At 55.5% G+C, this 12,644-nt stretch overlaps 2 protein-coding genes across 3 annotated transcripts; one reads left to right on the forward strand and one right to left on the reverse strand.

The window, feature by feature from the left end:
• Window positions 1-176: 176 nt before the first annotated feature.
• Window positions 177-7,191, reverse strand: NUDT1 (nudix hydrolase 1). 2 transcript variants are annotated; one of them, XM_068524930.1, is made up of 4 exons: window positions 7,146-7,191; window positions 5,554-5,719; window positions 761-906; window positions 177-491 (listed from the first exon to the last, which is right to left on the reverse strand). In XM_068524930.1, the coding sequence occupies exons 2-4, from the start codon at window positions 5,703-5,705 to the stop codon at window positions 319-321; spliced, it is 471 nt and encodes a 156-aa protein (XP_068381031.1). In that variant the 5' UTR covers window positions 5,706-5,719; window positions 7,146-7,191; the 3' UTR covers window positions 177-318. The 2 variants fall into 2 exon arrangements, with proteins under 2 accessions (XP_068381031.1, XP_068381032.1); XM_068524931.1 differs by lacking the exon at window positions 7,146-7,191 and adding an exon at window positions 6,757-7,139.
• Window positions 7,192-7,198: 7 nt separating this feature from the next.
• On the forward strand, window positions 7,199-12,438 carry MRM2 (mitochondrial rRNA methyltransferase 2). The gene is made up of 3 exons (XM_068524929.1): window positions 7,199-7,270; window positions 8,878-9,167; window positions 11,265-12,438. The coding sequence occupies exons 1-3, from the start codon at window positions 7,263-7,265 to the stop codon at window positions 11,702-11,704; spliced, it is 738 nt and encodes a 245-aa protein (XP_068381030.1). The 5' UTR covers window positions 7,199-7,262; the 3' UTR covers window positions 11,705-12,438.
• The last annotated feature ends 206 nt before the right edge of the window (window positions 12,439-12,644 follow it).

Consider the following 12,644-nt stretch of genomic DNA (forward strand, 5'->3'; position numbering starts at 1 on the left):
CTGTGCACACCTACGCCCGGCCTCCCACACCAGCTCTGCCCCGTGGGACGTCCGAAAAGCCGTCCCCTCCCCTTTTGCACCCGTGTCTCTTCCCCCCATCTCTGTCCGGTGGTGCAGGTCACAGCCAGGCACATCTGGCGGCTCCCCGAGGATGGGACTCCGTGAGGCCCGGTGAGGAATGTTGAAAAGGTAAAAGGTTTATTTTCCTCTCCACCCAATCACGCGCCAGACAGACTGGAGGCCCGCCGGCCTGCGGAGCCTGGAGCCACAGCGTGGCTGGGCAGAGTTCCCATGGCCCGAGGGGCCGGCTCGGCTGTCCTAGACAGTGTCCACCTCGCGGAGCTTGTGGTCCAGGATGGTGTCGTGATTCTGGAACTTGAAGTAGCCGTGGAACTTCTTCTTCTGAAGCAGGAGGGGAAACCAGTAGCTGTCATCGGGCCACATGTCAGCGAAGGGGATCTGGTCCAGTTGGAACCACTGGGGGCGCATTTCTGAAGTCAGTGAAGAGGAACAGTCATCGATGTTCAATCCAGATTTTAAACTGACTTTTTGTGAGGAATTACTGAGTTGTTCTGTGTGAGGAACTTGACATACTTTCATATTTAACCCTTGTGACTGCATCCCTTATCTTACAGAAGAGTAGGGAGGCTCCGGTGCTGGTGCGTTTCAGCACCTGCCCCTGGGGGAGGGGAGGGCTGCCGTGCCGCTCGTCACCTGCCTCCCTCTCACCCGCCGTGAAGGGACAAGCCCTGGGACTCACCGTCGCTCTCCACTGGTGTCCCGTGGACACTGTCTGTGCAGAAGATGTGCACGTGCATCAGCTCGGGGTCGCCCACGAACTCAAACACGATCTGGCCCACCTTCTGCAGCGCGTCCACGGTCAGACCGCTCTCTTCCTGCAGCTCCCTGTGGGCAGAGGCAGGTGGGTGCACCGACGGACGTAAGGTGACAGTTAAAGCACGGCGCCCACGCAGAAGCCAGGAATGGGGCTGGGAGGATGGAGGGGCGGAGTGTGTACATGTAGCCAAGGGCTCGGGTTCGGGGACCGCTGTTTAGGGGCAGCCAGACCTCCGTAGTTGAGCACCCTGGGCGCACCACGTGGCAGGTCAGGCCTGGCCCTGCTCAGCTGCTCGGAGGTCCCACGGAAGGCCAGTGCTAGAGCCGGGAGACCCCGCCTGTCCTGCTAGGCTGTCCCGGAGGCCGTCACGTGTGCATGGTGCTCTGCGGGCTGCAGCCCCCAGAACCCAGCCCTGAGCCAAAGTCCTCCCGAGAACAAAGTTCTCCCAGAGAATTCTCCCGTCCTGTCCCTGCTCAGAGCTCAGGATCAGACTGCAGGTTTCTACTGTCTCTTCCCCAGAGAAGGGGCTGTTTTAACTCCTGTTTCACCAAGGAGACAGGCCCCACCCCCAGCCAGCTCACCTCAGCCGTGCTTGATGGTAGGGGATGAGCTTTGGGCCTGTCTCGCTGTGTCCCCCGTTCTCAGGACCCCTTCCCCCAGCTCAGCCACCTGTGCTTGGAGGAAGGGGTCAGGGGGCTGATCTCCCCACCTGAGTGCACAAGTGCCGGGCGACTCACGAGGAGAACCGGGACTCCCCCCCTGAATTGAACAGTGCTTCCCCAAGCTGCATATTCCTTGTAGACAGTCTAGCAAACACACGGACCCCTCACCAGCAAGGACCCTTGCCACCACTGCAGTTTCCCCTTTGGGTCTTTCTCCTTTGTGCCTCCCTTTTAAAAACTGCAAATGTGCTGCCCGTGCCTTGTACCTGTGCTTTTCACACAACACTGCAGAGCCACGTGCTACACGTCAGGGAATTCAACCAGCTTCTCGGCGGTTGTGTGTCATAGAATAAAAGTCCCACCCTGCTCATCACGGAACCCGCCGAGACGAGCATCCTCGTACACACCGTCGGCCACCAGCCTTTCACCCAACGGCTGCCTGCCGCAGTCATCCTGCGTCTCGTTCCATCCTTGGCAAGCGCTTTCTGGATGTTCTGCTGTGCTCGGGACTCTGGGGACCCCACGAGCCCTGCACCCGTGAAGCTCAGCACCTGTGTCTCCTGCTAGAGTCTCACTTCCCCACTGCCCTGTATTTATTTTTGTTGCTGTAAAAACATTCTAATTATACCTGACTATTTAGAGTGGTAGGTTAAAAAAAGGTCTTTTTAAGCTTTGATCTCTGAGTTATGTTAGGAACACAATGCATAATTACTTCCTGTGCCTGTAATGAGAAGCCAGGGAAACCAGTGTTTGTTAAAGGTGCGCGTTGGGTTAAACGGTCTTATTTAAATGGACGCCTTATTGAGCTTGGAATCTGCCCTAACCTTCCTGTGAGGCCCGGAGAGGAACTGCATCCATTTGCTGCCATTCAGACGCAGCCCAAGTGATGCGCTGGAAGCTGGAATTTATTCATTGAGATGGTTAATTAAAATTAGACACGAGCTAAAAAAATGAACGTGTGTTTTCACTTGCAGGGGTGGAAATGACTCCCCAATTAAATGTAACAGAAGCCTTCCGCAGGGCCCGCCCCTACCTCCGGCAGCAGGCTGGCGAGCTCGTTTTTAAAAACGTCACCTACTGATTTAATGTTTTGACTAATTTTGGCTCATCGTCCCCGAGTCCACGGCAGCGTATGAAATATCAATGTGTCCGCGCAGGCAGAGCTGAGTTTGTTTCGGGCCGGGATAACCAGGCAGCCGGGGGTGACACTGATCCCGTTTTGCTGGCGTGTCTGATTGCATCTCTGGGGTGTTCCCCACACGGCGGGGGCATGGGGCGGTGGCCCTGCGGTCCGGAGCCCGCGGTGCAGCTCGGGGGCCCGCCGGCCGCACGGCCTTCCAGAGTTCTCTGACACGGTGCTCTGTGTCCTCACCGCTGCTCTGCGGGCGCTGGCCAGAAAGGTGGGCGTGCGCCACACCCAAAGCTGAAACCTGGCTGTGAGGCACCCTGGGTCCCCAGGTGCCTGCAGCTCCCTGCAACCCCCCAGGAGGAAGGATGCATCTTCCTTGGTGCTCAGATGGCTTCCCCCCAAGGACGTCCAGCACAGAGGAAGGGACAACCAGTCTCACACGGCCACCTGAGTCTGCTGGTGAGTGGGGAGCACACGTTAACCCAGCTGTTGAAGTGGGGCCCGCCCTGGGACCCCAAAGAGCAGTGCACCAGACACCCCCAGGGCTGCCGTGACCTCGCTCGTCAGGGCAGGACAGCCAGGGCCTGGGGCCTAAGGAGCAGCCCCACACCCGTGCACGGGAAGAGGCCAGAGCTGCCCTGGGGGCCTGGGGCCGACGGCTGAGTCATCCCCAAGGTGGGCGAAGCCCTGCTGCTGCTGGAGTCCCAGGGCCCTGGGGTGGGTCTCGGTCTGCGCCCCGTGCGTTAGAACCTGCCACCTGTCCCGACCCCCCCCCTGCAGGGTCTCAACAGTCCTTTGTCGGGGTGGTCCTGACGCTTGGCTCCATCCTACACCCAGGCTGGAACCCTGGGGAGAGGACACGGGGCTCCTGGAGGGAGCTGCCCGGAGCTGCCCCACAGGCCCTGGGCACCAGCGTGGTGCCATGCAGTCACAGGCAGACTGGTCTACACCAGGCGGGCGGTGTGGGCCCTGGATGCTGCACTTCTGGCCTCAGTCTCAGGGTAAGGCCAACCCTGCCTTAAGGAAGGGCCCCCGGGCAGAGCATGGAGACCATTAGTGCCCCGTGGCTGTGGAGAGGACGTCCCCCAGCGGGGCACGCTGCCTGCAGGGGCTGAGTATGCCCTCAAGGATGCCTGGGTATCAAAACGGACCTCAGGGTGGCCTGGGAGGAAGCGCCCTCCACAGCCCCACCTGCTGGACGAGGCCTCCAAAGGGCAAAGAATCACGAGGCTCTAAGAGGGTAACTGAGACCTTGATAATAAAGCAGTAAGTAAGCCTGAACGACAACAAAGTCATCGATTTCAGGACGGTTCTGCGATCTGTGGTGAGGTCGGCACAGAGGAGTGAGGTTGGGGGTCACGGCTCCAGTGCCTTCTGGTCGTCCAGCGAGCGTCTGGGGGGCAGACTGCAGGGCCCAGCACGGCGTCTGCTCGGCTGAACCGAGTTTATGCCAGTGGCCCACAGACGCTGAGCAGGTGGCCCAATTTCATTAGTCATTGGGGCAAACAAATTAAAACCTCCACAAGGTATCACCACACCTGCCGGGATGGCTAAGAGGAAAAGGACAGAAGATGCCAGGTGTCGCTGAAGGTTTGGAGGAAGCGGATCTCATACGCTGCTGGCGGGAGTTTAAGCGAGCACAGCCGGTTGGCAGTATGTGCTAAGGCGGAACACCTCGAATTCTCCAGGGGAGCGTCCGCCGGAAAGACCGTATAGGACCGTCCACAGCTACACCACTTGCAACTCCAACCCGGAAGCCGCCCAAAAGCCCCCGGCCGGGATGAGCAGGCTGCAGCATGTTCCTAAACCGGACTGGACCACTGCCACGTGCAGACATAATACCAGGAAGAAGCCACAGCTGCAAGGCTCGCTCTACAGGGTATTTCCGAATGGGCCGAACGATCAACTGTGACCGAAGTCAGGGTGCAGGCTGCCCCCCTGGGGGCAGGGTCCACCCTCCAGTCCCATTTCTTGATCTACGTGCTGGTTAAATGACGGACCCATTTCTTAAAAATTCCCTGATGAAGACTGGCATTTTCCTACATGCACTTTATACTTCAATACAAACTTGACTTATAAAAGGTCTTCAGTCCTGGCCTCATGACGGACAGAGGGCGTAATTCAGTGTGATCAGAAAGGTGGCGGTTCTGTGAAGGAAATCCAGAGGTCTATGGAGAAGAGCTGGGGGAGGCGCACCTTCTCCGATGTGAAGGCCGAGGAGGGGTCAGCCAGAGGAGGAGCCAGGAAGAGTGGGAGGGTGACGACAGCTTGGGGTGTCCGGGGGGCAGGGACGGGAGCGAGGGGGCGAGGCCAGACCGCGTGGGGCTCAGTGGATGACACAGGAGGTTGGATTTATCTACACAGGCCTGCGAGGGGCAGGAAGGCAAAGGGGCTGCGGTCTGGAGGCCTGTGTGATCTCGGGCACACTGCTCAACCTCTCTGGGCTTCAGTTCTTCCCATGTGAAAGTGGGTGTGTCAAGGAAGAACTGAGACTGTGTGCGGAAGCTCCCAGACACGCTCGTCACCAGCTCCCCTGAACAAAGGAAGGAGCCCAGTGACTGGCCGGTCCCTTGGCTAGAAAGAGGAAGCCAGGATTCTCCTGCCCAAGCCACCGCACAGCAGCTTCCCAAATATGTCCTAAAAACCACGACTGCAGAGCAGCAGCTAATGTGTACTGAGCACGGACCACGTGCCAGGCCTCGCTCAGTCCCTTATGTTTATTTTCTCAATCTTCACAACAGTCCTAAGAGGTAGGTACTGTTATTATCCCCACTTTGCAGATGAAGAAACCGAGGCTCAAGGATTCAGTCTGGGCTCCAGGTCATGTGGCTCTTAAGCGGTCAAATCAGGGGCCTGGCTCTACAGCCCGAATCCTTGTCGCCTGCGGAAGCTGGTTCTGCGGTCAGGCCTGCCCCTCCCCTCACCTCTTGGCTCCATCCTCGACGGTCTCTCCTTCTTGAACTTTGCCTCCGAAGCCGTTCCACCGGCCGGCCCCGAAGCCTCGTTTCTTCATGCCCAGGAGGACTCGCTGAGGCTGCAGCACGAGTACCAAGGTGTAGAGCCTCGAGGCACGCATGGTGCCCTTGGGTTCTGCGGGGAAGGCAAGGGGTTGGGTCAGCTTGACCTGGGTGTGGACGGAAGCGGTGTATTGCGGTGGCCAGGGGCCGGGGGTACAGGAAATGTGCTCTGCAAGGCAGGGGGAGGCAACGTCCCAGCTCTGCCACATGTAGCAGGTTTTCTGGGGTAGACAGAGGCCTGGCCCCCAGAACCCAGGGGCATCAGTGCCCAGGCCCTTCGCTTACTGGGCTGATGCAGCAGGTCAGATGATGGCCCATCCCTTCCCCTCCCCACTCCTTGGCACAGGGCTGTTCCTGCTCCTGTGTCCAGGCCTCGAGCCCACCGGCCACCAAGAGAACCATGCAATTTACCCAGCGGTTATTGGGTCTGGCTTTTGGCCTTGGTCTTTTCATTATGGGGCCTTCTTCTGGCCTGCTGTGTTCTGGTTTCTGCCTCTCTGCACGAGCAGCCCCCCAGATTCCCAAGACATGCATGGCTTCTGACAGTGGAGAGTCCACCCAGCGAGGAGGCCTGGCTAGTCCCCGCTCCTGGAACAGGTTTTCACACTCTGCTCACAACTGTTGCTGCTCTGGGACCTGGTGCTGGAACCCAAGGGCCTCTCCTGCTCGAATGGGTTTGTGTGGTCCAGAGAAAAGACTCGGAGGGTGACGTCTGGCCACTGCTGGAGAAATGCTGGAAGAGCAGGACCAAGTTAGCTGTCGATCCATCCCCACCCCAGTCTGGGGCCCACACTGGACGAGATGCAGGATTCAGGACCAGCGATCCTCCTGGGAAGTTGCGGTGTCTGAGAAAAGGGCCCTAGGCCTGGGTCCGGGTGCTGGCGGTAGGTCAGGCAGGAGAGGTGGGTCTCTGCGGTCCAGCCTCCCTTTAGTCTGCGGACTTTGTCACGTCCCCGACCTGCTCGCGTCCAAAGCCCTGGCCTCCTAAGGTAATTGGGATACTGCTGCTGCTGCTAGAAACGTCAGCTGTCAGTGATCAGGCACTGATTATATACTTCCCCCAAATTATCCCCTTTAACAGACCCAACAACTCTGTGAGCTGACACTTACCTTTTCCATTTTCAGCCAAGGAAACTGAAGCTCAGAGAGGCTACGTTTGACCCCAAATCAAACACCGGAGCCGGTACCCAAACCTGCGTCTACCGCATGGTGAAGTCTAGTTGGCTACAGCTCTTGGTTCTGCCATCAGACGGGTCCCCAGAGAGCCCGCCTAAAGTCAGGGGTCGGGCAGCGCCCCGTGTCAGCCGGGTGGCCTCTCAGCGGGGTCGCCTGTACACCAAGGCCCGCGACTAGGGTTTAAAGACAACGCACAGTCGAGCGCCAGGCTCGGACTCCCGTGCCGGGGCCTCGTCCGTGCAGGGTCTCCAGCCGCCCCCGCCCACCGGGCGCTCCCCGGCAGGTCCCAGGCCCGTCTCCCGTGGCGACGCTCCCGGACTCACCCGCTCCCGGGCTCTGCACGCACCTTTCCCACCCGCGCGCCGCTTCCGGGGGCGTGGCCTCGGGCCGGAAGCGAGGCCGGCGCTTCCGGTGGCGGCAGCTGGAGCAGGTCGGCGCTCATGGCCAGGTGAGCGGGGCGGTCGGTGGGCGCGGCGGCTGGCGTTCAGCCGGCTTTTGTGGAGCATCTACTGCATGCCTGCGGGAGGCGGAGTGGCCAGGGGCCTGCCCCAGGTTTCCGGTCCGAAAGGGGGCGCAGAGCCCACCTCGTCCAGGCCCGGAGAGGGTCAGCCCCGGCGAGGTGACTAGGGGAGACCTGCCAGCACGAAGCGGACGCTCGGCGAAGGCTCGCGGGGAGGGGCGGGCGGGCGGAGAGCTGGAGGGGGCTTTAGGAAGGGAGGGGCGGGTGGGGGGGCGCCGCGGGTGGAGGGGAAGCTGTGTAGAGCTCCGCACGCCTGAAGCCTGCGTGCCAGAGGTGAGAGGCCCACGTGGCTGAATCCAGGCCGTGGGATGGGGCTGGAGGCCCGCTTCCCACATCAGGTGGGCTCGGGGCGTGTAACTCCGCTCTCCACGCCTCCGCTGACCGGTGGGATTAGTTCTGGCGCCCAGGACCACCCTGTGCCCTCTTTCCTTGAGGCTCCTTACGCCTTTTGAAGGCAGCAGTTCCCACGTTATTGTCTCCAAATCTTGTCACCATGTTTTCATGCTGAAGGGACTTTTGGCTGCTAGCCATGGGGCTAACGGCAGCCTTTTTCATCAGAACAAAGGACGCAGAGCTTGCTCTGTCGGGTTGTTCTGAGACTTAACGTGAAGGGAGGTGCGGCTAGCTCGCAGTGGGTAAGCTGTTAACGACCCCACTTCCCCTAAGAGGCTTGGAAATTGCGCCTCGTTCACACACAGGGTGAGTTCAGTTTTTTTAAGAAGCGTGACAGGCCGGTCAGACCCTGTACTAGCCGCCAAAGCCATGGAACTAAGCAAGGGAAGGACCTGTCCTCACGGGGTTTTCTCAGAGTTTCTCAAAGCCCAGTGGAAATTTCTATCCGCTGGGAAAGAATGTTACTTTCATTAATTTTATCAGCATTTTTAACCAGTCTTGGGAAAACTTTGGTTGACACAAACAAGGTGACTACCATTAACGTTTGAGCTTTCCTGAAGAAAGCTTCAGGAGGGAAAAAGACACCTTTGGACTGAAGGGGAGAGGCCTGCTGGAGGAGCTTGCTCGGGCTGCCATGAACAAGCACCCCAGGACGGGCGACTTACAGAGCAGAGATTTTCTGGCTCAGTGTCTGGAGGCTGGAAATCTGAAATCAAGGTGTCAGCAGGGTTGGTTCCTGGGACATCTCTCCTCGACTTGTAGGCGGCCATCTTCTCCCTGTGTCTTCATGTGGGTTTTGCTGTGTGTGTGTGTGCCTGTGTCCTAACTTCTTCTTACAAGGACACCAGTCATATGGGATTAGAGCACACCCATGTGACCTCATTTTACCTTAATTACCTCATTTAAAGACCAGCCACCTCTTGAGGTGCTGGGGGTTCGGACTTGACCATAGAGACTTCGGGGGGATACGGTTCAGCCCATAACACCTTCTTTCCGGCTGTGGGGCCTCGTCAAGTCACCTCTCCTTCTTGGGCCGCACTGTCCCATCTCTGAAAACGTGCGGATTGAGCCTGGGGCCCCAGCGAGCTCCTGACCTGCTGGTCTTTGCGATGCCAACCTGCTTCCTCCCTTTTCCTCACCAGGTCCTTGAAGCTGGTGTGGGCTTCCTTTCCGCGTCAAAGGTTCCGCACCGGTGGGAGTTGCCTCAAGGGCCGGACCGGCGCTGAGCACCTGTGGCTGATGCGGCATTTGAGGGACCCGTTTGTGAAGGCTGCGAAGGTGGAGAGTTACAGGTGTCGAAGTGCCTTCAAGCTCCTGGAGGTGAACGAGAGGCACCGGATTCTGCGGCCTGGCCTCCGGGTGTTAGACTGTGGCGCCGCTCCTGGCGCGTGGAGCCAGGTGGCTGTGCAGAGCGTCAACGCTGCAGGCACAGGTGGGGCCTCCTGACCACCGAGGTTTAGAGGCAGGCGCCGCCCTCTGCCAGGGGATGCAGAGCAGCTGAGCCGCCTTGCGAAGGCACATGCTTCTGCGCGGTTGTTTAGGAGGAATGATACAACACTGACATTTTCAAAATGAGAGACAGGGTAGAAAGGGATAATGAAAATGAAAATCACCTCAGATCACACGGCAGTAGTGTGTAGACTAATATACTGGTGTACATCCCGTACCTTTGTTGCTGATTTGGAGCCTCAACAGAGCTATTTTTTTTTTTTTTGGCTGACTGATATATTGACGTCTTTCCATTGACAGTACAACCGAGTCAACCTCAGGGGTTTCCAGGTCCTGGTCCTTGAAGCCCTGGGTTTCCTGGAGGTGCTCCTGGGGCTGCCCGGGGGGCCCTCGTGGCTCTGGCTTCCCCACTTTGGCTCAACTTGAGGGACTTAGCTTTTATCTGTTTTACATTTAGGGGTTTTGGCTCAGATCATCTATATAAAAAAGTTTCCTCTCACTAATAGATCAACTCACTACCTATGAAAGGCAGAAAACTGTGCCATCCTTTGAAACAGCTGTGTAGTATTCCAGATAACGGTTGTACTGTTGGTGTTTAGCCAGTCTCCTCATCTTGGGCACCAAGGTTGCTTTTGGGTTTTTTGCTAGCGTGTGCAGTGCTGTGGTAACGATCCTTACCACTTGCATTTCCTGCTGTGAAGCCTGAGGGTACCACATGCACTGGCATTATGACACATGTGAAGTTCACAAAGATCTCTTCCAGACACCTTAAAAACAGTTAAAAAAATTTCTTTTGAGCTTAGTATTTATCAGCTAAGTGAATGAATGAGTCAGAAGCTTCTGTTCCTTTTCCCACCACTGAGTCTATCCACAGACTTCCCAACAACTGATTTGAGTGGTTCCTGCCCCCTAATTTCTCTTCAGTAGAAGCAGGAAAATGCCCAAGTTTAACTTGTAGGAAGAGGTGGCAGAAGCAAAGAGTGTGTGGATCAAATGGTTTGGGTTCTTTTACTCCTAGAAGTTGCAAAAATGGAACCAAAGCCATTTGCCTTTAGAGGACACTTCCTGGGGCTGTAGTACGTGGGACGTTAAGGGAGATACCAGAAGTGTATAAAATGGGACGGGAGATGTCCCACTTGCCAGGGCTGAAAATGGAGAGCTTTTGCCTTTGAAAAATGAGGTATCCTGCAGAATACCCGGGCTTCCAATCTTTAGGTAGAGATAAAACACCCTGCCCCTCACCCGTGGAGCAGCTTTTTTACCAAGCCGACTGAGCTACGAGAGTCTGTTCCCTTCATGTATCTAACCTGTATCTACCCTGGCGTGTAGGGGTGGTGCAGGGAGGGGCCACCAGGGCTTGTGAAGAGGGGAGCTTGGAACGGGAAGGGAAGGGAAGGGAAGGGAAGGGAAGGGAAGGGAAGGGAAGGGAAGGGAAGGGAAGGGAAGGGAGGTGGAGCCTGGGGGCAGCGGCCGTGCGGGCAGGAAATCTTGTTTCAGGTGAGGTGAAACAATGACATCTTTTTATTTCACAGCTGGCATCACTCAAATATGGGCAGGGTATCAATTTTTTTTACCTTATTTTGCATTTGTCCATTTCCCCCCTCTCTTGGCTTGTTTCTAATAGTTTCTACATTGAAAGAAATTGGATTAAACTGCAGAATGGATTTGTTGATTTAATCCAGAGGCACTTTGTATACTGGTGTGTCATTTTCTGTTTCAGTTTGTCATGAAGACCACTCAGAGATAAAAAGCCCTTTCATGGAGAGCAAGGCTCAGGGAGTGAAATGAAATCAGAGATGGTGTCAAGGCCCAGGGTGTGGCCTCAGGTGTGCCTGTCCCCTGGGACAGTCACTTCTCTCTGGGCCTCAGTTTCCTTGGAGGTAGAAGGACCACCACTCCCCGCCACATGTTTTTGTAGGATGTATAGAAAGTGGGGAGAGGCTTGTGTCCACATCTTTGCACGTTAGCTCTTTTCCTCGGTCCTGACGTTTTATTTCTATTTTATTATTTTGTTGCATTTATTTTTTGTGGGAAGACTCAGGGTGTAAATAAGTAAGCACATCCACCGTTTCTTCCTTAGATCCCCGTGCTCCTGTTGGCTTTGTGCTTGGGGTAGATCTCCTTCACATACTCCCCCTGGAAGGAGCAACTTTTCTGTGCCCTGCTGATGTGACTGACCCAAGAACCTTCCAGAGAATCCGAGAACTGCTTCCTGCTGGGAGAGCGGATGTGATTCTGAGTGACATGGCACCCAACGCCACGGGGATCCGGGGCCTCGACCACGACAGGCTCATTAGCTTGTGCTTGTCCCTTCTGGACATGGCTCCAGAAGTCCTGCACCGTGGGGGAACATTCCTGTGTAAAACCTGGGCTGGAAGTCAGAGCCATCGGTTACAGAAGAGACTGACAGAGGAATTCCAGAAAACAAGGACTGTAAAACCTGAAGCCAGCAGGAAAGAATCATCAGAGGTGTACCTCTTGGCCACACAGTACCGAAGAGGGAAGGGGGAAGGTCTGTGAAGGAATGAGAGTTTCATCTGCTGTTTCTGGTTCTTTTTCACTGCAAATGTAGCTTGAGCCCTTTCCTGAAGTGTGGCTGGGGAGATCCGAGCTTGATCTGGGATGCAGCGGGCAGGACAAATGGGGGACCTTTTTTTAAGCCTAAAAGATATGACAAAACTATATTCAGTGTCCAAGACATATGATAAAAAAAGTCTCTATAACATGATTCGTGAAGAGGAAGAGATAGGCAGAGATTAAAGGATGAAAAGGCAGACTGAGGGAAGGATAAAAACACTCGGAGGCAGAGAAACATACACACGGACACCTTTATGTAACTTTCTCTTCATACCCACGTTAGTATGTTACAGAGAAACAGGCTTCCACCCTTGCTCCGAAACAACCCACAGGTTTCCAGGTGTTATTTTGGGTTTACCGTGTAATGTAGAAAAAATCTGAAGTTTCAGTCTGGGGATTTGTGTCCATCTCTCTGGCAAATGATCTGGAAATACATCCATTCTTCAAGCAGTGAGAGTTCTCAGAACAATTAGGGAAGACATTTGGTATGAATTATGCATGGGGTGGGTGTGCTTTGTTTTCTCACTGGAACTGTTGCTGTAATACTCCAGCCTCCAAAGACTTAAAGGTAAGTGCCAAAGCAAGCAGAGAAGTGGTGTGTTCGTTTATTTCCTTTTACTCTTCCAGGAACTCGATGCAACTTTACAGAACAATATAGGTCGTATTATTTTATGGAATTTCCATGTTTTTAAGTTTGTCTTTTGAAAAATTAATTTCTTCAAAACCATTTCCTGGAGGTGTGCTCATCCCTTAAGAAGAGTTTATTGATTGTAATGATGATTAAATGTGTAGACTGAAAAAAAAATGCACCACCTAAAAGTTAAGAGTTATGTTTTATTTGGTGGACAAAACTGAGGACTTAAGCCCGGACACAGCATCTCAG

Source organism: Eschrichtius robustus, chromosome 16, assembly GCF_028021215.1.
Source record: "Eschrichtius robustus isolate mEscRob2 chromosome 16, mEscRob2.pri, whole genome shotgun sequence".
NCBI lineage: Eukaryota > Metazoa > Chordata > Mammalia > Artiodactyla > Eschrichtiidae > Eschrichtius > Eschrichtius robustus.

What these genes read in the sequence shown, in the direction of transcription:
- NUDT1 (XM_068524930.1), bottom strand. Translation starts at nt 5,705, where the DNA reads ATGCGTGCCTCGAGGCTCTACACCTTGGTACTCGTGCTGCAGCCTCAG. An exon ending in GTCGAGGATGGAGCCAAGAG is followed by an intron (nt 907 to 5,553) that starts GTGAGGGGAGGG and finishes CTCTGCCCACAG; the next exon opens with GGAGCTGCAGGAAGAGAGCG. An exon ending in GACACCAGTGGAGAGCGACG is followed by an intron (nt 492 to 760) that starts GTGAGTCCCAGG and finishes CACTGACTTCAG; the next exon opens with AAATGCGCCCCCAGTGGTTC.
- MRM2 (XM_068524929.1), top strand. An exon ending in CGTCAACGCTGCAGGCACAG is followed by an intron (nt 9,168 to 11,264) that starts GTGGGGCCTCCT and finishes TTTCTTCCTTAG; the next exon opens with ATCCCCGTGCTCCTGTTGGC.